The sequence below is a fragment of the Microcaecilia unicolor genome, chromosome 3 (assembly GCF_901765095.1).
Source record: "Microcaecilia unicolor chromosome 3, aMicUni1.1, whole genome shotgun sequence".
Classification (NCBI taxonomy): Eukaryota; Metazoa; Chordata; class Amphibia; order Gymnophiona; family Siphonopidae; genus Microcaecilia; species Microcaecilia unicolor.
The window spans coordinates 198323577-198349369 of NC_044033.1; the positions used below are offsets into that span (position 1 = coordinate 198323577).

The 25793-nt window shown below is 44.7% G+C and overlaps 2 protein-coding genes and 1 long non-coding RNA gene across 6 annotated transcripts in view; 1 reads left to right on the plus strand and 2 right to left on the minus strand.

Moving 5' to 3' along the window:
* The window catches only part of KRI1 (KRI1 homolog), a 36629-nt gene that overhangs the window by 10312 nt on the left and 524 nt on the right, over positions 1 to 25793 (plus strand). The window contains exons 10-19 of one of the 3 annotated variants that reach the window (XM_030197053.1): positions 1945 to 2071; positions 2603 to 2698; positions 3633 to 3809; positions 4015 to 4090; positions 4776 to 4867; positions 5187 to 5340; positions 7557 to 7687; positions 8745 to 8809; positions 8958 to 9053; positions 10406 to 10966. In XM_030197053.1, the coding sequence (XP_030052913.1) occupies positions 1945 to 2071; positions 2603 to 2698; positions 3633 to 3809; positions 4015 to 4090; positions 4776 to 4867; positions 5187 to 5340; positions 7557 to 7687; positions 8745 to 8809; positions 8958 to 9053; positions 10406 to 10928 (1537 nt within the window). In that variant the 3' untranslated portion in view covers positions 10929 to 10966. Of the gene's footprint in view, positions 1 to 1944; positions 2072 to 2602; positions 2699 to 3632; positions 3810 to 4014; positions 4091 to 4775; positions 4868 to 5186; positions 5341 to 7556; positions 7688 to 8744; positions 8810 to 8957; positions 9054 to 10405; positions 12222 to 25793 lie in introns of those variants that run through there. The other 2 variants (XM_030197052.1, XM_030197054.1) reach the window with 2 other exon arrangements.
* Positions 11864 to 12578, minus strand: LOC115466061. The gene is made up of 2 exons (XR_003941498.1): positions 12219 to 12578; positions 11864 to 12039 (listed from the first exon to the last, which is right to left on the minus strand). It is a non-coding gene; the product is annotated as an uncharacterized LOC115466061 (long non-coding RNA).
* ATG4D (autophagy related 4D cysteine peptidase) lies at positions 15774 to 25188 on the minus strand. Of its 2 annotated transcripts, none has more exons than XM_030197055.1 (11): positions 24961 to 25188; positions 22696 to 22991; positions 21675 to 21758; positions 21116 to 21289; positions 20408 to 20717; positions 18300 to 18364; positions 18085 to 18218; positions 17439 to 17517; positions 17179 to 17255; positions 16945 to 17064; positions 15774 to 16664 (listed from the first exon to the last, which is right to left on the minus strand). In XM_030197055.1, exons 2-11 carry the CDS (start codon positions 22907 to 22909, stop codon positions 16485 to 16487), a joined length of 1437 nt encoding a protein of 478 aa, XP_030052915.1. In that variant the 5' UTR covers positions 22910 to 22991; positions 24961 to 25188; the 3' UTR covers positions 15774 to 16484. The 2 variants fall into 2 exon arrangements, with proteins under 2 accessions (XP_030052915.1, XP_030052916.1); XM_030197056.1 differs by lacking the exon at positions 24961 to 25188 and adding an exon at positions 23132 to 23177.

The following is a 25793-nucleotide window of genomic DNA, read 5'->3' on the forward strand; positions in this document are numbered from 1 at the left end:
AGTCTTTTCATGGCTGTAACCCCATAATCATGGCCAAATAAAATTGTGTGACCCCCCCCGGAGGTGCAGAATAATGATATACCTATGGGGAGGCCATCCAGGTTGTGACCCCATTTTGGGGTCCTGATCCATAGTTTGGGAAATCTGGCTTAAAGTCTGTTAACATGGTTTTATGATTCAGCTTCTAACATATTCATCAGATCTATTGCAGATCTTTCATGATTGTGAAATAACATTACTTTTCTCCATTTCTTCACTTTTGTGTGTCTTCATAACAAAGTAAATTACACCTTACATTTCAAGTCTGGCATTACAAGAGTCTTCTAATGACTGATAAACACTTTGGTGCTCAGGATATCATAAAATCGAGCTTGTAAACATCCTCTGTACTTATAACCTCGGGGAGTCCTCGTGATTTCCAAATCGCAGCTTTAAAGATAAGGGGACCTCGATTCCAGGAACTAAGCAGATTCGTTGCCAGACACTTCCCCAAAATTGCTGTAGCAGAGACCATTTTTTTTCTTTTTTTTTTTAATAATTTTACGTGGTTATAATCATTATTTATCATCCTATTTACAACTTACAAGAAGATCGTATCCATCTTGCTTCACTTAAGTTAACCAAATTCAACATCTTTCTGCTTCAGTTGCTGCAGGATTGTGGCGTTCCTTAACCTCCAGATTTAACATCAGAGGTTGATTATTAGAATTTTAGAAATTTTAGAAATATCCAAATTAATAAAAATGATTGAACAAAAAAAAAAAGAATTTTAGAAATTCTTTGAAAACCTGGTTATATGATAAGTTTCTGTTTTTTGTAAACCGCCCAGAGCAATTGGTTGAGGCCGTCTATAAATACTAGTTGTTATTATAATAATTGGTCAACTAATGTAACCACCCCTATTGCATTTGCAGGTGGTGAGATCAGAGCAATCAGATGGGATGCTTCTTTTAAGAGTTGACTCATATCTTCAGCTCTTCAGGTTTAATGGATATTTCCTAGTACACTGTCAAAGTTGATCTTTACTGAAGCAGATAACGATAATCCCACCCCACAAGTACCTGCATGATCCCAAAAGAGTAAAACAGATTTTATGCTGCTTATCGTAGAATATGTAGTGGATTTTCCCAAGTCCATGTTAATCATGGCTTCTGGACTTTTCTTTTAAAAAATTATCCAAACCTTTTTTCAACCCTTCTAACATGAGAATAGCCATACTGGGTCAGACCAGTGGTCCATCTAGCCCAGTATCCTGTTTTTCAAACAGTGGCCAAGCCAGGTCACAAGTACCTGGCAGAAACCCAAATAGTATCCAAGAAAAAAGAAGAAAAATAACATTCACTCCCAAACTATATATAGCAGTAATGTAAACACAGCAAAACTTTACATTTAAAAAGAACCTTGAGAAAGTTCAAAATGGAGAAAAGGACTGTAGGGCATCAGAGATTCATTTAGAGAAGGCAAAAAGACCTCTTATACCTCCAGCTATTACAATTAATCGGCCACACCCAAACCATCCAACCTCCTTAACTTATATTCACACAAAAATAATTATTTTTATTTATGATTTTTCAAAATAATATACAGTATCAGGATACAATAGAAACTCAGAAAAATACAGGGACTTAATCATAATTCAAGAATAAATACCATTCTTCATCCACAATAAGAAGTGGATCCAAGATAAAGGAAATAAAAGAAAAAAATGATTAAATACTTATAGGAGATACGTCTCTCCCACCTGTTTACTTCAGCCACCTACTAACAGTTCCTATGCTCACTGTTAGTAGGTGGCTGAAGTAAAAGAAAAAAACAAAAATAATTTTTATTGAAAACACTTACTCGCACATATAACTTCAAGGGAAGAACTTCAATAATGTATATACAAAAAATAATGAAAAATGGTGACCACTTAGCTATTACACACACAACATTCTTCCGTAGGATTCCCACCTATGATGCGATAGTGGAAGTGGAAGACTCGGAGGACGAGGGGGAGGAATTTCTGAAGAAACAGGAGGACTTCGAGCGAAAGTACAACTTCAGATTTGAGGAGCCTGGTTCAGACCTGGTGAGGGGGGGGTGGGGGGGGGGGGGGAAGGGAAGACGAGGATAGAGCTTGGGAGATGTAGAGATAAGGAGAGGGAGGATTGTGGGACGGAGGGCAAGGGGTGGCTGGAGGACCAACCAGGTTGAATGATTGGGGTGGATAAAGAGTGCTTCTATTGCAGTGATTTGAGTGGGGAGAGAAACGGGTTAATTGCACAAAATTAGAAATCCGTCTTCTATATTTGCCATGAAGCCATTAATGTGACTAGAACGCTTCATATGGGTCCCAGCAAGCATGCAGACAGAATTTTTTCCTTCCTTTCCTGATAGGGTCTTGTTCCAGCCTGGCACTGAAGGGTGGGAGGCTGTCAGCTCTCTTCCCAATGACCAAACCTTATGAGCTGAAAGCAGGGGGTGGGGAAGAGACTGGGTGCCCACACAGGGCTGTGGAGCACTTACTCTGTGTTTCAGGTGCAAATGTTTTACTGTCCCACACAAATCTCCATCCCCATCCATCAGCAAAAGGGAATTAAATACTTGTATTTTTTTCCAGATTAAGACTTTCCCCAGAACCATCTCCCAGACAGTGCGAAGGAAGGATGAGCGGCGAAAACAGAAGCGTGAGGAAATTCGAGAGAGAAAGATGAGGGTAAGGCACAGGGTGTGAAGTTTGAGATGGAAGTTTTCAACAGTCTCCTCTTTCTCCCCAACCCTTCAGCAGGGTACATGAAAGGACCTGGAGGCTGAGGACACCAGTGACTGTGAGGCTGGATGGATGACATATCTTTTCCTGGCAAGTCTCACATGCATCCAGTCTCTGGTTACGCATGAGAAGCTTTCAAATAAAAAAATACCCCACGCGTAGGCAGTCATAAACCTCATGTTTGCTCTTATTTTCAATAGCATCTGCAAACGTTTGGGATCACACAATATGGTGGCAAGCTCCGCCCACTGGCTTCAGCCCACCGAATGGGCTAGATAGGCTCATGCTGTCTCCTGTCCTAAAACCTCCTTGGTCAGACCCCTGGTTACATCACAGAAGGTTTTTATTACATCATAAAGTGTTTGTAAAACGCTGCCCATTCTTTTCCCAGCAGAATGGATTCTAGAATCGTGGTGGGAATTAATGGTTTTATGACTGGATTACCCAAGGCGAGAGGACTTTTATGGACTTTTCCTCCAGGAACGTCCAGATTTTTTAAAAAACTCTGCTACACTAATTGCTTTTACCACATCCTCCAGTAATGAATTCCAGAGTTTAGTCTCTACTGACCCCCACCCCTCCTGCTAATGCCCTATATCTGTGTCCTTCCTGCCCCTCCCCTCCAGATACTCTTTGATGCTTTGTATCCTGTGTCCATCACGCTTCTTATACCCTCCCCCTCCCTCACTCACACACAATGAAGGGAGGCTGCAGTCCTTAGTGAGGGAAACACATCCTTGCTTGGAGTTTGCTGCAGCTCCCGAGTGGGTTTTTCCAGTGGAAACTGGTGCCAGAGTCGCAATCCGTGGAGTGGGGGTAGGTTCTGCAGCTACTCATGTGCTTTCCATCTTCCCTCACTCGAATGTCCCTGTACCCTTAGGAGAAAGAGAAAAAGCAGGAAGAGCTGAAGCAGCTGAAGAACCTGAAAGTCAGGGCCATTGCGGAACGACTGCAGAAACTGCAGGAGCTCACTGGTGGCAGCGACGAGATGCCAGTCTTCGGGGAACAAGATCTGAATGAGGACTTTGATCCTGTCAAACATGATCAACTGATGCAGGTCAGTGTTCCCCCCCCCCCCCCCCTCCCTCTATTTAATTCCATGCATGTTAAGCTTTTACTCCCTGGTTCTGGATGACACGTTGTGAGACCTTCTGGCACCATTACCTCCCCTCTGCCCCCGTGCGATAGCTTTTCCTGTTGTGAGAAGCCCTTGTGTTCTCCTCTCCTCAGGCTGCATTTTATTTGTTGTCTCCCTCGTGCAGAAAGTCTTCGGTGATGAATATTACGGGAAAGATGAGGAGGAGAAGCCTCAGTTTGAAGATGAGGAGGAGATTGAAGGTGAGAATCCTCCATTATTGTGATGCGGGGGGGTAGGGACATTTAAAGTTCAATGCCAAAGACTGGGTCTGTAATTTCAGAATGGGTCCGATCAAGGATCCATCTAGCTCAGTATCCTGCATCCAACAGTGGTTAATTCTGGTCATGAGCCCCTGGCAGGATCCCAAAAATGAGCCAGATTTCCATGATACCTGTACCTTAATAATGATTTTTCTTCCAGGAACTTGTCCAAATCATTTTTTTAAACCCTGATACTCTGATGATACTTACCTCCCAAGTGCACCTAATAGGTTTATGGACTTTTCCTCCAGGAACTTGTCCAGATTTTTTAAAAACCATGCTACACTAATTGCTTTTACCACTTCCTCCAGTATTGAATTCCAGTTTAGTCTCTACTGACCCCCACCTCCCCTGCTAATGCCCTTTATCTGTGTCCTTCCTGCCCTTCCCCTCTGGATGATGCTCTTTATCCTGTGTCCATCATGCTTCTTAATACCCTTGTATCCCCCCACACACATACACACACAATGGGGGGAGACTTGTGCAAGGCTGAAAGGGGGTATATGGGAATCTTTCAGGCGATGCCATCCCTGATGACGACACCTTCCACCAGGGCTTTATACCTTGATTCATTGCTACTTTATCTAATGAAATACCCTTCTGCAAATCTTTTTTCTTTTGAAAGCAGATGAGTGGAATTGGGATAACTGGACAGGAAATGAGGTGGAGGACCCCAACGCAGCTTACGAACCACATTGTGAGGATCCAGACTTTGTGGTACGTTCTGGCAGGGTCGTGTGTGTAGATACAGATCATCAGCAGAGTCTGAGGCTGGATCCAGAGCTGCCTTTAGAGACTGGAGAAGATAACTTCAGGGTTTTGTTGCTTCCGTTGTCACTTCATACTGTTCCTTCCTATAATGGTGTCAGCATCATTGGTTTTCTCATCTCCGGAGTCTCTACAGCTACTTAATTGGTAGAGGTTAAGTGCTGTGAGACGCAGTTTTTAGAAGGAGCTGCATGCCCCCTGTACAGTGTTTGAATTTCAGCCTTCTGCCAGTTCAACCCCCGCTCACCCCAGTTTCTCTTGTGGACAGATGGATGCAGACTATGACCCCAGCCAGGAGCCACAGCTCTCGAGGAAGAAGCAACGGAAGAAGCTGCAGCGGGAGGTCATGGCCACAGGAAAGAAGCCACGGAAGTCCAAGTTTGCAGAGGTGGTCAAGAAACAGAAACCGGTCTTTGACCCCAGTAAGATACTGCCCCTTCAGCCCCTTCCTCCCTTCTATGTGAGATCAGAAATGCCTTTGACAGGTCCTTTATATGTAGAGATTAGAGTTTAAACCGACATCCTGCTTTTCTGTAGATTAAGTGTGACTCGTACGTTGACTCACCTCTCCTTCCCAGCTACCGGCGAGAGGTCCAGCCCACACTGAATCTGTCTGGATTCTGGGCAGACAATGTAAATTAACCGATGCCCCAGTTAACGAGCAGCCCAGGCGTTTAGTTGATGAGAGGTGTTCTGTTGTTATATTGAAGTGTTGGGTATCCATGAGACGTTCCTGAATTAGGACTAATCTTGTAGGATGTACAGTTTGGCTTTTGTGTTCTGGACTTGCTCCTTCAGGGATTTGACCCTTTGTACGCAGATATGCATGAGGAATATTAATGGTGCATATCCTGAAAACCCGACTGGCTGGGTGGTCTGTGAAGGCTGGTTTGAGAATTACTACTCTAGATTGTTTTAGAGCAGGTCTTCTCGACCCAGTCCTCGGACACCACCAGCCAGTCAGGTTTTCAGGATATCCACAATGAAGATGCATGAGCGAGATTTCTATACCAAAACACCAGTGCTTGCAAATCGGCCTCATGCATATTCGTTGTTTTAGAGCAGGGCTTTCCCAAACCTGTCCTGGGAACCACACGGTCAGTTGAGGTTTTCAGGATATTCACAATTAATATGTATTGTTTTACTACTCGTAACCACTTTTATTTTAGTACAAATATGCTATATTTTATTTTTATATTATGTTATTCAAAAGCACAAAATTTCACCCTATGTGCTACCTCTTATTTAATCCTACTCCATTCATTCTTCCCACACATTCTACCAAATAATAAACATAAACCTAAACATAAAATCCTAACATAAATTCTTCTGCCTCGAGTTTATACAGGAAATGATTATCTCTCACTCTTCAAACAATGTTTCCATCCTATGAGTAACCTTCATTCCTTTACTCAAGAATTTCATAGTCCAAACGCTGTTATCCTCAGTTCTTAAATGTATGTCCCGTTTTCCTCTATATCAAATTGTCTGTTACTCAATTGTTCGTCACTCTCCTTCCACTTTATCCTGTATGTTGCTCGCTTGGCTAGCAAAAATCTCCTTCAAGTCTATGATCTATAGACTCTGCTGATTCAAACGGCTATCTCCATTGCTCTGTCTCTCCAACTCCTCAATGGCGGTCTCAATGTTTCCGCTAATGATGTGGCTTAAACCCAACGCTATCAAAGCGTTTCACCGCTTGGCGTCATCAGGGGTTTTACTAAAAGGACAATTAGCCATAGATATTGTCCCTTCATACATCCTAATTTAATACACTTTAAATCATAATTTTCAAATATTCAAATACCTTCATAGTTTACAAATTTGTCTATGGCCTGCTTCCACAAGTTTGGTTCCACCTCGGGATCCCAGAACTATGGCGCCGCTGCTAAAAACGCCAACGCATGCACTCTGTTTATATTTCTCCCTAGATATTAAACTCCTCCTACTAAGGAAACTAAGGAAAATTTGGACTATGAAACTCTTGAGTAAAGGAATGAAGGTTACTCATAGGATGGAAACATTGTTTGAAGAGTGAGAGATAATCATTTCCTGTATAAACTCGAGGCAGAAGAATTTATGTTAGGATTTTATGTTTAGGTTTATGTTTATTATTTGGTAGAATGTGTGGGAAGAATGAATGGAGTAGGATTAAATAAGAGGTAGCACATAGGGTGAAATTTTGTGCTTTTGAATAACATAATATTTATTATAAAAATAAAATATAGCATATTTGTACTAAAATAAAAGTGGTTACGAGTAGTAATGCAATATAATAATAAGGGTAACCAGATCAAGTTATTTGAGCCTAGTGATACAGACAATTAATATGTATGAGATAAATTGCATATGCAGCTGCCTCTCCCGATTATTTATTACGAGTGCCCTGAGAACCTGACGTGTTTGGGAAAGTCTGCTCTAAATCTTCCCTTCCCCTCAACCCGCTGACGATGCCAAAAGGGTTCAGGAGAGAGCGGCCAGTTCCCATCCCTGTGATGTCTGCAGGCAGGGAGGGGGGAGGACTGTGCATGGCCCTTTGCCCCCTGTGGTGTGTGGTGGCTGCTAGTCCCATGTCTGCTAATGTTCTCCGATCACTCACCTACCCCTTTCCTTTTTCTTTATTTGTTTGTCTTGTTAGAGGATAAAACATTTGACGCATATTTGGATGAATATTACCGCCTGGATTACGAAGACATCATTGACGACCTTCCCTGTCGATTCAAGTACCGTCAGGTGCTCCCCTGTGACTTTGGACTCTCCACGGAGGAGGTACAGCTTTTCAATCCAACCCCCCACCTCCACTGTATCAGACTGATTGATCCTGGCAGTGAATTTCTTTTCTGAGGCTGGACCCCATAATTCTACCTGTGCACCCCATTAAGAAAAATTACTGACACATAGGTATCTGCATTCCCCCCCCCCCACCCAGGATGGAATAGACCTGATATTCCATTTTGTCAAAGACAAGCAGGGAACATGCAGGTAGACTTGTGGTGACAGTAGATCTGTCATGGATGATGTCATGTGTGCCACATTTCCTTGCTGTTTACAGAGAACTGGGTTTAAAAGGTTTGGACAGATTCCTGGAGGAAAAGTCCGTTGTCTGCAATTGAGACAGACATGGGAAGCAACTCCTTGCCCTGGGATTTGTAGTATAGAATGTTGCTACTCTGAGCTTCTGCAGAATCTTGCTATTCTTTGGGGTTCTACATGGAATGTTGCCACGATTTGGGTTTCTGCCAGGTACTTGTGACCTGGCTTGGCCACTGTTTGGAAAACAGGATACTGGGCTAGATGGACCACTGGTCTGACCCAGTTTGGCTACTCTTATGTAACTAAGGAACTCTGCTTCCTCCGCAGATAAGTAGGGGAGATGTGGTCACACTAGTTCATGTCATCAGGGATGGAGCCGATGTGCCAGAGCTCTCCCTTAGCTAAAATAAGGTTTTGGCATGTTGCAGACACGCATGGGAGTTCTGTACTACTACTACTATTTAGCATTTCTATAGTGCTACAAGGCATACGCAGCGCTGCACAAACATAGAAGAAAGACAGTCCCTGCTGAAAGAGCTTCTGTACTGGAGGATGTGTCAGTTTACTTCATCCACGTTCATATGCAGTTCTCCCCACCCCACCCCCCTCCTCTTCCATCCATGTACTCTATCTCTCTCCTTTGGAAATGTGTTTATGGGTGGGGGGGTAGGAGGGTTGGCAGTGCTGCTGTTCCTTGTGGCTTCTCTCGCTGGTTATCAGTCTTTTGCCTTCTTTCGATCCTCCCTCTCAGAATTGTTTTCAGTACTGTACCACAAATTTCTCTCTCATTAAGATCCTGACGGCAGATGACAAAGAGCTGAACAGGTGGTGTTCCTTGAAGAAAACCTGCATGTACAAGTGAGTGCGGAGAGGGAGGAAGGGAGAAACAGGTCTTTTAACTCTGAAATGCACAGGGTTGTCCCCTCTGTGCCAAAAACCTTGTCACCACCTTATGTCCGTCTACCAGGCCACAATCTCAGGGCTTTCTCGTTTCTTTTCATCTTAGGTCAGAGCAGGAGGAAAGGAACGACCAGCGAACCTATAAGCAAAAAGCTCAAAACACCTGGAAGAAAAAACAGATCCTGCGATCACTCTGCACAAGGTACTTATCGGGTGATTGCAGAGTTTCATAGCCACACGTGTTCTCAGGTCTTTACAAAAAAAAGTTTACTGTACTCTTTATAGACCGCTCTGGGGGTTCTTAACCCAGTCCTCGGAACATACCAAACCAGTCTGGTTTTTGAGATATCCCCAATGAATACGCGTGAGATACAGTGGCTTACAACAGAGGCAGTTAGCTTAGCAGAGTTTAAAAAAGGTTTGGACAGCTTCCTAAAGGAAAAGTCCATAGACCATTATTAAAATGGACTTGGGGATAAGTAGCATAAAATGTATTGAACTTTTTCGGGACCTTGCCAGGTACTTGTGACCTGGATTGGCCACTGTTGGAAACAGGATGCTGGGCTTGATGGACCTTCGGTCTGTCCCAGTATGGCAATACTTATGTAGAGGCATTATGGATTTATCTCATGCATATTCATTGTGGGTATTCTGAAAACCTGAGTGGCTCGGGGTGTCCCGAGGACTGGATCTGAACCCCCGATCTACAGGTACAAGATGTGCCTCATTTAAATTCTAGAGAATCTCAGCACTGTGGAGGTCTCGCAGCACACAACAGCTGAAGAGATGTATTCACAGTGTACGGGGCATATGCCATAGTGAGTTGGGGTGGGGGAAAGAGTCTAAATCTCCCACATCTTCTAATTCTGTGCAGATGTGATATTTCTTCTCGTGGGCTTCCGTGGCCGGTGTCGGGATTGTTGCGACCAAGTAACCGGAACCGACGTTTCAGCCACTGTGCTGTGGCTTTCGTCAGGGTGTGGTTTGAAGTGGGCAGATTCCCCAGGAAGATGGGAAAAGTCTGGTGGTTACAAATTTGAACTTCAAATCCCAAACCAATCTGATGTATAAAGACAAGCTGCAGACCTCGCAGCATAGCACGACGGCTGAAACCTCGGTTCCACTTACTTGGACATGATAATCGCAACGATCATAAGTACATAAGTATGGCCACACTGGGACAGACCGAAGGTCCATCAAGCACAGCATCCTGTTTCCAACAGTGGCCAATCCAGGTCACAAATACCTGGCAAGATCCCCAAAAAGTACAAAACATTTTATACTGCTTATCCCAGAAATAGTGGATTTTCCCCAAGTCCATTTAATAATGGTCTATGGACTTTTCCTTTAGGAAGCCATCCAAACCTTTTTTAAACTCCGCTAAGCTAACTGCCTCTACCACATTCTCTGGCAACGAATTCCAGAGTTTAATTACACATGCGATATTGTTTGTTGATGTTTTTTTACGGAACTGTGTTGTAGCACAGTTGTCTTTTCTTTGTTTGAATCATCTCTTCCCTGTTCACCCTTTTTTTTTTCTTTTTTCATTCGCAGTCAAGAGGAGGCCACAGAGGGACAACAGCACAGCAAACCCAAGCCTGGGAAAAAGAAACGCGAGAAAATGAAGGAACAGCAGGGGTCGGAGGTAGGAGAGGAGCCTTCCCTGCAGAAAGGGAACAGAGTTAAGCAGGAGACTGAGGAGGAGAAGAAAGATATTGCAGTACTGAAGTCGCCCAGGAGCTTGGTGGCGGCAGAAGTACTGACCTCTGAGGAGGGAGGACTCTCAAAAGAGCCGAAACGATGGCAGCCTGAGATGGAGCAGCGAGGACTTGGGGTCTCCGGGGTAGGCGCCTCCACCAGTGCTCTGGGCCAGGGTCTGCAGCCAGCGAAGAATAGGAAGCGGCGAAAGGGGCTGTGTTTGGCCACCAAGGTCAAAGTGGGAGGCTGGAACTTCAGCGGGCAGAGGCTGCGGGCCTACGGGCTGAACCCCAAGAGGTTCCGCTTCCAGCAGCTACTGAACGAGAAGAGAAAGAAGCAGAAACTGAAAGACCGATTGCAGTCCGGGAAGAAGGACTGAAGGCGCCAGAGGCCCGTTTACAGCTGGAACGTGACCTGGTAAGCCGTCAAACGTACGAAGACTGGGAAGGGCGAGGAGGGGGTCCTTGTAGTGTTGAGTTCTGTTCTCAGGTTTCTGTACTGTGTTCACCCTTCTTTGTCCAAACTGAGAGTCTTGCCCATCAAATGGGTGTTAGAAAACCATTTTTCAGTCATACCTGTGAGGCAGGGAGACTTATCCCTCCTCCACCTCCTGCCACTTCCTGTGGCTCAAGCACTCTCCCGTTGTTCCCCCCTCTCTACCCACAGCTGAAGTGACATCATCTGCCATTAACAGCCCCGATTGAGCATGTTTAATATTAAATAGACCTGTTTAAAAAAAAACATTTGCAATGTTTATAAAACAAAGCAACAATGGTTGGATTCTCAGCTTCCTTTGCTGCCTTTGTCTTGTGTGCAATTCTGGTCACCGTAGAAAAGGTCCAGAGAAGGGCGACAAAACTCCTGTCTTATGAGAAAAGGCTGAAGGGGTTAGAGCTGAGGTATGATACAGGTCTGCAAAATACTGAGTGGGGTGCAAGAGGTAAATGGAAAAGTTATTTACCCTTTCAGATTATACTAAGACCAGGAACACATAGAAATTGGAGGAAGACTTTTTCCACTTGATGCAGTTTGGCTGTGGAATTTCTCACTGGAGCATGTGGTCAAGACAGTTTGGGTTTAAAAAGTTTGGAACAGTTCGTAAAGCTTTCTTGGCCAGGTAGACCCGAGAGCCACGGCTTAACCTTGGGCGTCGGTAACATGGAATCTTATCTTTTTGGGTTTCTGCCAGGTGACCGGGTTTGGCCACTGTTGGGTACTAGGTCAGAGTCTACTATATTTTAAATAAATATTCCTGAGCTGAGAGAATGGGCGACACTTTCAGAAAATAGGAAGGGTAGTTTGCAGTTGATTTTTTGTATCGTCACAGACCCGAGAGACAGGTGGAGTTTTACTCAGCAAGATGCTTTCTCCCATCCTCTCCTCATGTGGGAGGTCACTTCATCCTTTCTACAGTGTAAAATATTTCATTTCTATGTATTCCCCTACCCCCATACCACAAAGCTGTTAATTGCTTTTATGGGAGAGGCCACCTTGGATCCTGTCCATGGGGGGATTTGAGATTTAATTTGCATTTCCAGCAACCAGCAGTTATTTTCATCTGTTGCACACCTGCTCAGAGATCTGCCTTTCCTGCAGCCTCAGGACTCTTAATTTTTCATGGGAGGGCTTGGTTTCTTTTCAGAAAAGACTCTAGCACACTATGAGCCACCTTACCCTCCCACTAACCACGTACTGGTCCTCCGAGGCCATGGGTATGGGAAGAAGCAGTGAGACTGAGGGTTTAAAAACTAAATTCTCTGTTAAGAAATTATGCAGGCACTGGCTCGGTCATAATCTCTAGGCAGGGGCAAGACTGATGTTTCTCTAAATTAGGGATTCTAAACCTCTTTTCTTGGGACACACCAAGCCAGCCCTGTTTTCTTTCTCATGCATATTCATTGTGGATATCTTAAAAAGCAGACTGAGTTGAGTTCTCAAGCTAATCTAGTTGTCCCATCTTAGTAGCCTAATGGTTAGTGCAGCAGAGTTTGATCCTGGGGAACTGGGTTCAATTCCCACTGCAGCTCCTTGTGACTCTGGGCAAGTCGCTTAACCCTCCATTGCCCCAGGTACAAATAAGGACCTGTATATACTATGGAAACCGCTTTGAATGTAGTTGTAAAACCACAGAAAAGGAGGTATTTCAAGTCCCATTTCCTTAACCAGATGGTTAGAGGTCTGGTAATACAGCTTTTGGTCGTGTTGCTTGAATTGAGTCATAAAGCTTCACACAGAAAATGTAAAAGTTTGCCTTAAACAATCCTTTAGATTACATGTTGGGCCTGGTGTTTTTTTTTGTTTGTTTTTTTGTAAAATCAATGCTTGTGTGTCTCTGACTTCAGTTAATTTGGAAATTATTGTTCTGCTATTCACTAACCCTTCCTTATGTGTTCCTTGGTTTTACAGTTGTATTGTAAACTGCCACAATTTTATATTTAAAAGGCAGTATAACAAGTAGAAGTAAATAATGTTGCACACTGTAGTGATGTTCAATTAAAACTTTTATCGACCCACATCTGTATTTTAATAAAAGTATATGGTGCTATCCATAGCAGCATGAGATGCACAGGCAGAGCTTACAAGAGTGCTACAGGGTAGGAATGAGGTATATTAGCAGAAAAAAATAAAACAACCAACCGTAAACCATGGTACCAGACTTTATTATTTACAGAGCCAAAGGAAATACAGGAGAAATTGCACTGTTCAGGCAAGAAACGTTAACAGAATTGACCAAATCGCAAATTAAAACAGCAAGCAGATAAACAGTTTCACGAGGGCAGTGAGGAATATGCGGAAAAGCAGGGCTCGGCTGTTCTGTGATCACTGACTTCTGCTCCTTGTCGAGAGCGATTTTGGTATTTGTATCGTGCAAAAACAGAAAGACACGTCCATTCACACTCCCCGGCCTGCCTAAGATGGTGATAGGAGCTGTTAAACAGAACTAAAACTAGTCAACCAAACCTTTTTCTTAGCTGGGCATGGCAGATGATTTATTAACCTTCTTCCCAGGAAAGTAGGCCTACAGCCAGCTTTAAGGCCATCTCCCCGTAGACCCCAGCAACTAGCTGAGATGGAGCCCCCTGAACAGACAATACAATTCAGTACTGCTTTACCTTATCAGCAGGGCTGGGATACTGTGTTAATTGGTAGGGGGCTGAGAGAGGGAACGGCCATGCATTAAGGAAATGGAATGCAAATGAGCTGCTTGTTGTAGCTCACTTGCATTCTCTATTTCCTCGGAAAAACAGGCGGCCGGTCGAGCATGCGCAGAGCAGCCAAGCGTTATGCTGGCTGCTCTGCACATGCGGTAGACGTCCAAAAAAGACGTCCCTGGCGAGCACTTGTTAGAGCTGCGGGGGGAGAGAGTTGCACCAATTACCACCGCCGGCATTGGGACGTGCGAGGACGCCTAACATGGACGTCCTTTACTGCAACATACAAAAAAAGGACGGCCCTGATGAGCAATTGGACGTTATTCCCCAGATTTTTTTGTGATGGGTGTTCTTCTGCGAGGACGTCCAAATAAAAAACTATTTAGACGTCCCTTTCGATTATGCCCCCCTCCAGGTCTCTCTCCGCCAATCACAGCGCGTTTAGCTGACACCGGTGACAATTGCTCGTCAGGGCTGTCCTTTTTTGTATGTTTCGGTGAAGGACGTCCATATTAGGAGTACTCGCACGTCCCGATGCGGTGGTAATTTGGTGCAACAGTCACCCCCCCCCCCCCCCCATCGCCCCCAGAGCCATGCGTTCCCGGGGAGGAGGGTCTGCACAGTCAGCCGCAATCCACCCCCTTCTTCCTAGAGTGGGGCGGCATGGATCACCGGCTGTACCGGCAGCTGCAGCTTGCGCTCCGGCCCCAAAGTACTTGCCAGGGCCGTCCTTTTTTTTTTTTTTTTTTTATTTCAGTGAAGGACGTCTATGTTAGGTGCTTTAGAAGGACGGCCCTGATGAGCAATTGGACGTTTTTTTCCCCATTTTTTTTTTTGTTACATTTATAGAAATTGTGAGGTACAGACCTCCTGTTAGATTTTCCACAGTTAGGCAATCGGAAAATGGTAGTGCATCTCATTACAATACGATTTATACACATTGGGGTACTAATTTGCTCATCTGCATTCCGTTTTTGTTAGCTGCTACCGTGATCGGAAAATGGCTCGGAGAAGCATTTAGTGCATGCCACGGTTTACTACTTGCTCGTTAATGGCTCGTTAAGTTTAGTGCATCTGGCCCAAAGTCCTGGGGAGATTTTATAGGGAACCAACTGACTGAAGACTAGCTCTCACTGTTATTTAATTTTTAAAACAGTTCCTTGTGTGTTTTTTTTTTGTTTAGCAGTTTTGTGTGCATTTTAGAAAGCTGGAGATTTGAGTTTCGTTCCTCCTCTTCTGCTTCTCACCAGCAACTCTGCTTATAACCCTCCAACCCAAGTGCATTGCCCACGCAGAAAAGCTGCCATATTTCATGTTTTAGACACAGAGAAACTGCAAGGCCAAACACAGGCTTTTCCCCTCCTCTAAGGTCCAAACCTCTAATTTCAAAAGAACACCTGCCCAACCCAGTCTCCAGAGCCATGATACTGCTGGATCTTATCGGAGACATTTCTCAGGAAGTACTAGCTTCCTCTAACTCCCCCACATGAAGGTCTTCAGAAAAAGAAGTACAGTAGGAAAACGTTTCGGTGCTTTCCTGATTTCAGCTTCTGCTCTGTGACCAACAATCCTTTAAAAAAAAAAAAAAAATAGTGTCCTAGGAAAAATATAAACCCTATCTTGTTCTTTATAAAAAATAAAGCCCTCCAGAAAGTCTCTGAACCCTATCCAGCAAGCCGATATTTGCATATAAACTCAGAAATATAAACTGTGTTTGTTGTTAAGACAGTACAGTGAAAAGACATGATCTTCTGTCTAGTGTAAATGACCAGACATATGTAGTGCAAGCAAATGGCAGCTACTAATCCCTGCTAACCTGCCCATGGCAAGGCCTGCTGCGCTAGACCAGTGTTTCCTAAGCCGTCCTGGTTGCTGTGCTCTCCGGATTTGTCTGGTTTTCGAATACAAGCAAGCCAAAATGTATGTAGAATAGAGATCCACGGTATGCAAATCTGTTTTGACGTCTCTATTCATTCTGGAGCCCCTGCAAAGCAGACCTGTTGGAAGCCACTGGTCTCCATCAGACATCCTCTGTGCATCTCTAAATATACAAGACACCTATCTCTCCCCCCCCCCCCCCCCCCCCCCAGCTCTTGGATTACACTTCTGCTCCAGATCTGGCACTGCTCAGAGAGAGATGTATTTCTGTCAAATGTCTGTAATCCGATGGCGCCAAGCTTGGAGGTTTGCTCTGCTCTTGACGATTGGGCGGAACAGGAAGATGGGAGGTCTCATGCATGCGCAGAAAAATTTGCTAGACTTTTCGGGTATTTAGGACAGCAAACGTTCCAAGTTTGACAGCAGTGAAGGATGTTGCTGTGTACTGCTGACTTATCCTGCTGTCCACGGCGGATTCCCGTTAAAGGTAAGTAACTTTGCTAACAATAACTGAGCCATTGATCCTTGATAAACAAAGGTCTAATTTTAATAATAATTTTGAAAAAATAGATTCGTTTTTTGTTTGTTAAAACAGAGGCCAATAATTGCCAGCTCTATGCCTGTCTCGTGCACTGTCTGGCTAATTTCACAGCACCTGTTCTGAAATTTATCTTTAACAATTTGTGATTTACTTGGGAGAGAGGCAGGGGAATGCGCACCGTACTACTGCCCTTTACACAGACTTGGGAGATGGGAATCGGCGTCTCGCCTCCCAGCTGGGCCAGCACCAGGATTATTTTGGGCCTACATGGTACAATGTTCTAGCCCAACGGCCGGTCTACATCCACCATGTACAGTTTGCACTAGTCCAGCTCCTGTAAAAATGTTCTGATCCCACATTTGGTTTATAGAAAGACAAACTCATCGGTGCTGGGCCGCTTGACCTTTCCCCGTGCCCCTGCCTCTGGGGTGGGCACGGCTCGTTCTGAGGGGGTGCAGACGTCATCCAGACTGTACTCCTGAGCGTGTCCGTCTGCAAATGTGAACATGGGATACCTCTCCTTCACGGAAGATGAATTCAGGGTCTGGAAGGGAGGAAGACAGAAAAAGATGTGTTTTTTTATCTTTCTGTATTGGGGGTGGTTTATCCCTTACCAGCAGCTAGCTCATGCACAGCACAGAGGCAGTGGTAAAGCTAGGATTAGAACCCAAATCCAAATGCTGTAATATTTTCCTTTCTTCTCTCCCATCCCACTGAAAATGTTGTGGAGAGCAACGTATGAGAGAAAGAGAAAGGTCCAAGACAGAAGCGAGAGACGTGTTCATAAGCCAAGCACATAAAGAAGTGTCCAGCACTGCTCTTACCCTCGTGAGCTGCTCACAGAGCACATCGAACTCTTGCCTGCTGCGGGCATACAAGCCAATGGTACAGCTGGGGTCCATCTTGCTGAAGGAGATCTTCTGCGGAGAGCTGCAGTGGAAGGACTTAGGGAAGGAGAGAGGAAGAGTGACTCATTTCACACACCTCGCCATTGCCCCTGTAACTGAATGAGGTGCATCAGATATGCTTTTACTTGTGTCTCATTGTTCCGGACTCACCTCCAGGGAGATGCTGTCTTTGGCAGGGTCCACAAAAGGCTGGCAGTAATGCGGGTCCAGGTACAAGAGAAATTCATCTAAAGGCAGATAAAGAAAAGATTAAAAGGCCTTTGCGGGAAGGATACAAGGAAAGGGATCTGCTAACGTTCGATACGTCTCATTTCCACTTAACACACAGGTACAGTCTAAAGACTAAAAGCATGACAGCTTAAGCACACTAGCAGGGGGCACAGGCCTTTCATGGGGTGGGGGGTTCTTACCCTGGTAGCCGATGAAATAAAGCGAGTGTTTGGGTTTCCCTCCGATGATCCCGATGCAGGATTCTAGCCTCAGAATCTCCTGTTAAAAGAGCAGGAGAACCTTTCAGACAGAGAAAAGCTTCTCCCCCGCACCCTAGAGAATAATAATTCTAGCACGGTACTGGCTCAGGCTGGGGAAGGATATATCAGAGCGGGCAGGGAGAAGGACTGGTGTGACTCCACCAGGATGTGACATTATGTCACACTGAGTGCGTCAGACGTTAGACTCTGGAATTCGTTGCCAGAGAATGTGGTAAAGGTGGTTAGCTTAGCGGGGTTTTAAAAAGGTTTGGATGGCTTCCTAAAGGAAAAGTCCATAGACCATTATTAAAATGACTTGAGGAAAATCCACTATTGCTGGGATAAGCATCATAAAATGTATTGCACTTTTCTGGGATCTTGCCAGGTATTTGTGACCTGGATTGGTCACTGTTGGAAACAAGATGCTGGGCTTGATGGACCTTCAGTCTGTCCCAGTATGGCAATACTTATGTTCTGTATGATGCAGCAGTGCTTGGGGAAGGCACCCCTTTTGGGATGACAAACCTCAGCTTTATTATTATTTTGAAAACGAATTCCCAGAGAAAGAATACAAAAGAGTACTGACCTTCACACAGTCTGTGTAGACGGGATTCAGCGTCTCCCCTCCCAGACGGACCGGCACCAGAATTATTACAGCCTTTCTAGGCCCACGTGGTCCAATGTCCCAGCCCAACAGCTGTTCTACATCCGCTTTGTACACTGAGAGGGGGATCAGCAGACAGTCAGAATGAGGGAAAACCAGAGAGGCAAAGATCCTTGCACTATAAGAGGGTTACGTACCGGTACAGTCCTGAGATACATAGACAGAGAGGTCCGAGACTTCTGAAGCCCCTTCCACCGCTTTCCTGTAGCACAAGGAAAATAAGAAATCACATGACACAATGAGAACGCTGATTGGTTCAGGACACATACAAACGGTCCTTCACAACCGTGTCTGCAGCCTCTTCCATTTTTTTGTCTTAGAGACCTACCAACGTGATCATTCAGTACCCTACATGCACAATGCAAACCTAAGTGTTTACACTAGCTATGAGTCCTGATAATCCAGGGGTGGGAAACCTGCCACTGAATTTTACGCAGACCGTGGGAAGTATGCACAGAAAACAGCCCAGACGAGGGTCATTCACCAGAGTTTTATCGTCGGTGGAATCGTTGAAGGATACAACGGGACAAGACTTGTTCGACAGTGTTGGTGAGTGTTTGGAAAGATTGACGTACACAGTAACAGTTCATTCTGGTAATAATTCATGCTCATTCTGTCACTGCATTGAGTTTTGTTGGCAGTATATGGCACATTTGTTAATTTTCTGAATAGTACTGACATTTAGGGTGGGAAGTGATAAAAGCAGATCAGTGATAGATATTTAAACTTTTATTCGTGTAAATAGCAATCTCCTTGCATCGCCCACCACTGGCCGTGTTTCACCCACAAAGGGCTGCCTCAGGGGGCTACAAAACAGTAAATTAAATTATAACAAAATTAAAAACAACAAATTAATTAAAAGACAAATAGAAACAAACACAATATAAAGTCAATAAACAATTGAAACGGGTTCAATATACAAAATAATAATAATAAAAACAATGATAAATATGTAAATAACCATGACATGACATAATAAAATACATAATTCGATTTTGCATCAAAATCCAACTAAAAATAATAGCCACAACCGATAAAATCACTGGCAATAACTAAAAATAACAGTGGCAATAAATATGGCAAATAAAGAACATAGATATATATATATATATATATATATGTATGTAGATAAATATACAAATTAAAAGTAAAGTCTCAGCAGTTACAACGTATCTAAATAACTTAAAGACCAATGCGTCAAATAAGTATGAATGTGACACATACCTATCCTGTGGTACTGACATTTATGCAGCTCTTTGAGGCTCATTTTCAAAGCACTTAGCCTCCCAAAGTTCCATAGAAACCTATGGAACTTAGCCTCCCAAAGTGCTTTGAAAATATGCCTCTTTGTGTCCAACCGCTGCCTACCCTGTGATAGCCCAATAAAAGCAGAAAAAACCTAGAAGTTTTTTCACAGTCACAGCAACTGGATTTGAAAGAGACATGGACACAGCTGAAACCAAACACCATGGCATCCAGTTGAGAACCATGTCCCAATGTTCCCATATGGGCACTTATTATGGGACAACAAAACAAAACAGCGAAGATGACTAAAAAATAAAAAGGACGACGCTTCAAATAAAAATCCAGTTAAAAATACAATTTTAATGGTCAATAAACAAGATAAAATTATATAAATCTACATTTTCAAAGATAAAAAATACAATTTGAATGGTCGATGAGCAAGACTCGACACAGCTGTGTTTTGGCCTACCGGGCCTGCATCAGGAGTCTTTCACCATCAGATATGTCAATTCTTATATCTTTCACCATCAGATATGACAAATCTTGTTTTCGTTTTACAATAGTAGATCTTGTAATGGGGCTGCAGCGTCTCTTGGATCGGACTCAAATAATGCTCATCGTGTGACGAAAACAAGATTTGTCATATTGGATGGTGAAAGATATAAGAATTGACATATCTGATGGTGAAAGACTCCTGATGCAGGCCCGGTAGGCCGAAACACAGCTGTGTCGAGTCTTGCTCATCGACCATCCAAATTGTATTTTTTATCTTTTAAATTGTAGATTTATATCATTTTTATCTTATCGACCATTAAAATTGTATTTTTAACTGGATTTTTATTTGAAGCGTCGTCTTTTTTATCTTTTAGTTATCTTCTCTGTTTTGTTTTGTTGTATTTTTAGCGAAGACTTGTTTCTTCTGTTTTTGTATTATCACTTATTATGGGAACATTGGGCACTAATGGGTTAACGTGTGTGACCAAGAGCTCATACACCTTACCTGATTATGTGAGCAACGATGGAGGGGCCGTACCAGTCTCCTGCCCTCTTCCCTGAGCTTTTCCCCAGGTCGACCAACTGGTGCACCCCGAACGGGGCCCTGGGGTGATCTGAGAACCATGAGATGATTTTGCGGTGGAGGCCTTCTTTCACCAGGTCTGCCGGACTGTGGGACTGGATGGAAATGTCCCTAACAGGCCTGCTCCTCTCCAGAGTCCTGAGGCCTGGGCTGGCGGATTTCGAGGGAGAGAGACTTTTCTGAGGTTCCCGTTCCATCAGGCTGGTAAACAAGGCATCTGAGCAGGTCCAGGCTAAATAATCGTCAACCATCAGTGTCCCCCAAGCCATTGAATAAAGGAAAATACATTTCAGTTTACAACTCCAGTATCATAACGACATACAAATTTACAAAAAATATTTCTGGCATACATGCTTCTCAATATAAAGGTATCTCAAAACAGAAATCAACACTTCATACCATGCAGTGTGAAACAAGGCACCAGGTTCCAGCCATGGCCCATAGTGCAGAACATGCAAAAGTGACACATTATCCTTGTGATTTTACTTGAGCTCAAGGGCAAAGCTCAGATCAGCAGCTCAACACAAACTTCAAGTCCTAACTGCTTCTGCTGCTAAGTGAGATAGGGGACATGATGTGATAACTGAGTTCCCTTCCTAGACTATAATGTAACCTTCTCTCAGGTCTAACCTCTGGATAGGTGATGCAACAGGAGACCCTGGCCCAGCAGCATCTGCCCACTGCGTAGCATGCAACCCCAGCCGCAGTCCGTTGTCCACAGTGTACCCTCCAGCGGCTGGAACTCTCGCCGGTATGTGAACCAGAGCCGGGACACAAAATCCTTCTGGAACCTCTCGGAGTCCTCTGGGCCACAGAAGAGACAAGAGCAAGGATTAACCTCAGTAAACAGCAGTATGGAAAGCAATATGGGAATGTGGAAGGGCCCAGGGACTGAGTAAACACCAGCTAGGCAGAATGAGTCCCCTTAGCCGACGAGCTGACCTGTTCAGACAAGTCAGTGGAAACAGAGAGGGAAGTGTTCAAAAAGCTCCCGCATCACGTTAATATCAGCTTCATCATGCAACAGGAAACTACAAAACTATTCTAGTCAACATCCTCAAGTCCCTGTTCAAACAACTCCACAGTCCAGAATGCTTCACTCTTTTTTTTTTTTTTTTTTTTAAAGCAGGACTGGATGCCAGGTGGGACTGAGAACCAGTGCTTGCAACTGGGCAAGCACGAGACTCACCTTTGTTGTCTAGGAGGTAATGATGGCCCAGCAGGTAGAGGGGTGAGGTTTTACTGAAATTGGGCTTTGTTTTCACGGTCCAGCCTTGCAGGGAAAGAAAAAACATTTTGCTCTGAGATTACGCCAGGCATGCGGAATCAGTTAAGAATTAAGAAGGGCGTTAATGAGATTTCTGACAGAGTTAGGTCACTGTCACATCTGATGTTGTGTATTTTCTAGTACTACATCCCAAAGAATTATACACAACAGAGGAGAGGCAGAGAATGTAAGAAAAGGCAGAAAGAATGGGCAGCTGCTGGCAGTGGTGGGATTAGAATCTGGATCCACAAGCATCAAAGCTTTGTCCTCAGGGTCCTGGCTCACACATAGTAAAGACTGGCGGTAGCAGCAGGCTGGGAATGTGGGTTCACAGGTGTCATACGGCACTGTGCTCTGCTGCTCAGCCTACGCTAAACCGGTATTTAAAAACTATGAAATGAAACAAATAGCCTTACTCTCCCAGCTGGCAGACAAAAGTGCTATTTTTAAATTTGAAAGGCATAGGAAGATGGAAGAAGTGTATTCAGGCTGATTCAGTGCAAATTGCATTTCTAAATTATCAAAAGAAATCACTGTGGCCAAATGTATTTACAGAGACTTGAAAATACATATTATTTCAGCCATAGTATGCTCTGGCATCAGCAGGAATAAAGTCACCTTCTCAGCCACTGAGCTGTTGTAGTAGCCACAAACCCTAACTGGGCTGTGCTATTACAACTCTGAAGGTGGCTTTGTCCCTGCTGATGCCAGAGCAGACTATGAGTGAAAAACACACGGATGCCCTCTTCTCATGCATGCATAGGTGCGACTCCCTCCCCAAACAATTTCCCCTTTGCCCCGTTGACAAACTCTTGACCAGCTGTCTAATGAAAGAGTGACTTTTGTCCCCTGTTCATCACCACAGAATCGCAGCTGCAAGTGTAAGACCAGCGGTGCCGAGACACCAGCCTCCACCATCACAGTATGAGGCTGCTTGACTCACTATATTTCATGTTGTTCCATGCTGACATGAATTTGCTCTTCAGCTTGTCCACCTCGTCCAGGTCATTCTGCAGGGTGCTCCCTTCCCCAACGAATGTGTTGTCGCAGTCCTTCTCGGAAGCGGCAGGCTGCAACTTACACAGGCCTCGGGGCTGGCATGATTCTCCCTGGCTTGTGGGGGCCAGATGGGCTGGGCCAGGCAAGACAGAATTCATTTAACCTCTGGTGGTGAGGGAAACGAGAGAACATCCAGAGCCGCCACCGCTGTCCCGGGGGTAAGTTCATCGCCAGGAAGCACTGGATAGGGTAAAACACATTGAAAAAAAAAAAAAGATTAAGATGGCAGCCAACAGGTCCTGGTTTCCCAGGGAGTTAACATGTACCCCAACAACAAGTGGCAAGGTGCAGAGAACGCGAGAGACATCACAGATCCTCACCTACGTGCTGCGATTCTCTCTCACATACTTCCCAGGCCACTACATGCCTGACACACGCTTAGTCACACCCTCCAACATCAAGCCTTTCCCCTGCAGCTGTTACAACCACAGCCCAGCCAAAGCCTAGCACACATGACCCTCTTCCAATCAGAACTGTGGATCTTCACACAGCAGCAACTCGGAGCCGGCACAAATAGGACTGTCCTCCAGATGTTGCCAAACAGGTTGCCCCAGGTACACTGACCTGCATGGAGCCTGCTGCACAAGGCTGTGTTTTGTGATTTTCTCAAGGCACTGACAACGGGTAATTAAGCTAAGCTTCCTAGTCACACCACTTCCAGGGTAGAAGCACTGATTTCATATCCACACAAGGAGGAGGGATACACTACACACAACAGGAGAATCAGACAATGCATTTCCACAAGCAGAAACGAGCCACCGTGTATCCAAAGAGAGTAATACCTATCCACAGGGGGAAGACTGTGCCACGTATATTTTCTTCGATGCTGTGGCTCAGGAAAGAAGCAGCTTTGAGCTAATGATAGCTCAGACTGGTTTCATTGATGATAATAAAGAGTACACATAGATACATACGGATAAAGATAGGTTAAAGTGACATTTACAAGCACTGAGGGAGGAGGGATGCACGGTATGTTATATATACAGGAGCTTAGCCGAGATTGGATAACAGAGCCGGTAGTGGGAGGCGGGGATAGTGCTGGGCAGACTTGTACGTCTGTGCCCTGAAAAAGACAGGTACAAATCAAGGAAAGGTATACACAAAAAAGTGGCACAGTGGGAGGCGGGGCTGGTGGTTGGGAGGCGGGGATAGTGCTGGAAAGACTTATACGGTCTGTGCCAGAGCCGATGGTGGGAGGCGGGGATAGTGCAGACTTGTACGGTCTGTGCCCTGAAAAAGACAGGTACAAATCAAGGTAAGGTATACACAAAAAAGTGGCATATTTCTTGGGCAGACTGGATGGACCGTGGTCTTTTTCTGCCGTCATCTATGTTACTATGTTAAATGTATGTATATGCATAGATACATATTTAGTGATAGGTGTAAGTGACATTTACATGTGCTGAGGGGGGAAAGGTGCATTGTTATACAAACAGGAAGCAATATGAATATACAGTTATATATGGATGGGAGGGTAGCTGTGTCTATGTTACACATACAGGAAGCACAGTGTATATATACATATGGATAGAGACTGGTGTAACTGATACTTACATGTGCTGGGGGGAAGGGTGCACTGTGTATATTACACATACAGGAAGCGCAGGATAGATAGAGAACTATAGAGACCTAGGGAAGCAGTGTCTGTGTTACACATACGGGAAGCGTACTATATGATATATAGAGACATATGGGAAGGGAGCAGTGTCTGTTACACATACAGAAAGTGCAGTATATGATCTATAGAGACATGGGAGGGGAGCAGTGTCTGTTATATAGGAAGTGCAGTATTGAAAGAGATTATAGAAGACATAGGGAGGGGAGGAGTTTCTGTATTACACATACAGAAAGTGCAGTATAGAAAGTGATTATAGAAGTCATAGGGAGGGGAGCAGTGTCTGTGGTACACATACAGGATGCACAGTATAGCTAGACATAGGTATGGGGGGAGGGTCATCTCTGCCGGACACAAGACGTGGCCGAGCCGCATTTAACAGATCTTTATCACTGTCCCAGCTCCCTCCTCTTCTTGGCCCCAGCTGGCCTGTTCCCCTGCAGCTCAGCTCCTCTTCTGCCCCCGGCTCGCTCTAGACACCCTTCTCCTCCTCCTCTGTTCCTGTCTGCTTTGGTGCCCGGCCCCAGTCCTCACCAGTTCTCTCTCTTCATCCGGGGCTCGTCAGTGGCTCCTTCTTTTCTAGCCAGCAGCTCACTCCTGCTTGGACTTGATCTTTGTCTCCTGCAGCTGCCTCTTCTTGCCCTTCTCTGCCCCTGCTTGCAGCACACTCCTCCCCCAGCCTGCTCTTCTCTTTTCTCCTTTCAGAGCATGCTTGAAGCCCCCTCTCTTTGCCCTGCTTGCATTTCTCCTTCCCAGGTTGCCTCTGGGCTGCTTCCTGTTCTTTTCCTGCTGCTCCACCCCCTCCTGTCCTCTGGATTGGCTAGAAATTCGCACCAATCTATGGGTTGGGCTGCTTCCTGCCACCTCATTGGTCCAAATTGATGTCCTTTACTAAATCCTGGCTCCTATTGGCTGCCTTCCACACTGCCCCTCAGGCTTGCCTCATATGTCCCTCAAGCTCCCAGCTTTCCCTGGGGCCTCAGACAGCCAATCAGGAGCCTTGTAACAGACCTCACTGCTGCAGGTCCTCCCCATTACAAACTCCTAAAATTTTAGTAGTTAAAGGCAAAGCTCTTAAACCTCTCACAATATCTTACTGCTTCAGAGTGTCTGTGAAAACCAGAACATTTAAAATCACTTTTAAACCCCAACCTGGAAAGTCACAATTTGTAAGACTTTATAGTTAAAACTTCAACAAAGAAAGTGAGCACAACTCTGTCATCTATGGGAACCTGAGTTCTCAGTTTTATAACAGGGCTGGAGCATTTTAAACATTTTAACCCTAACTTTAACTAAAAGGTGCCCGTGCCAGTCTCCATTTGGATCACTGTTCCTGGGCTGCCCTGAGCCCTCTCAACCTCCCTGTC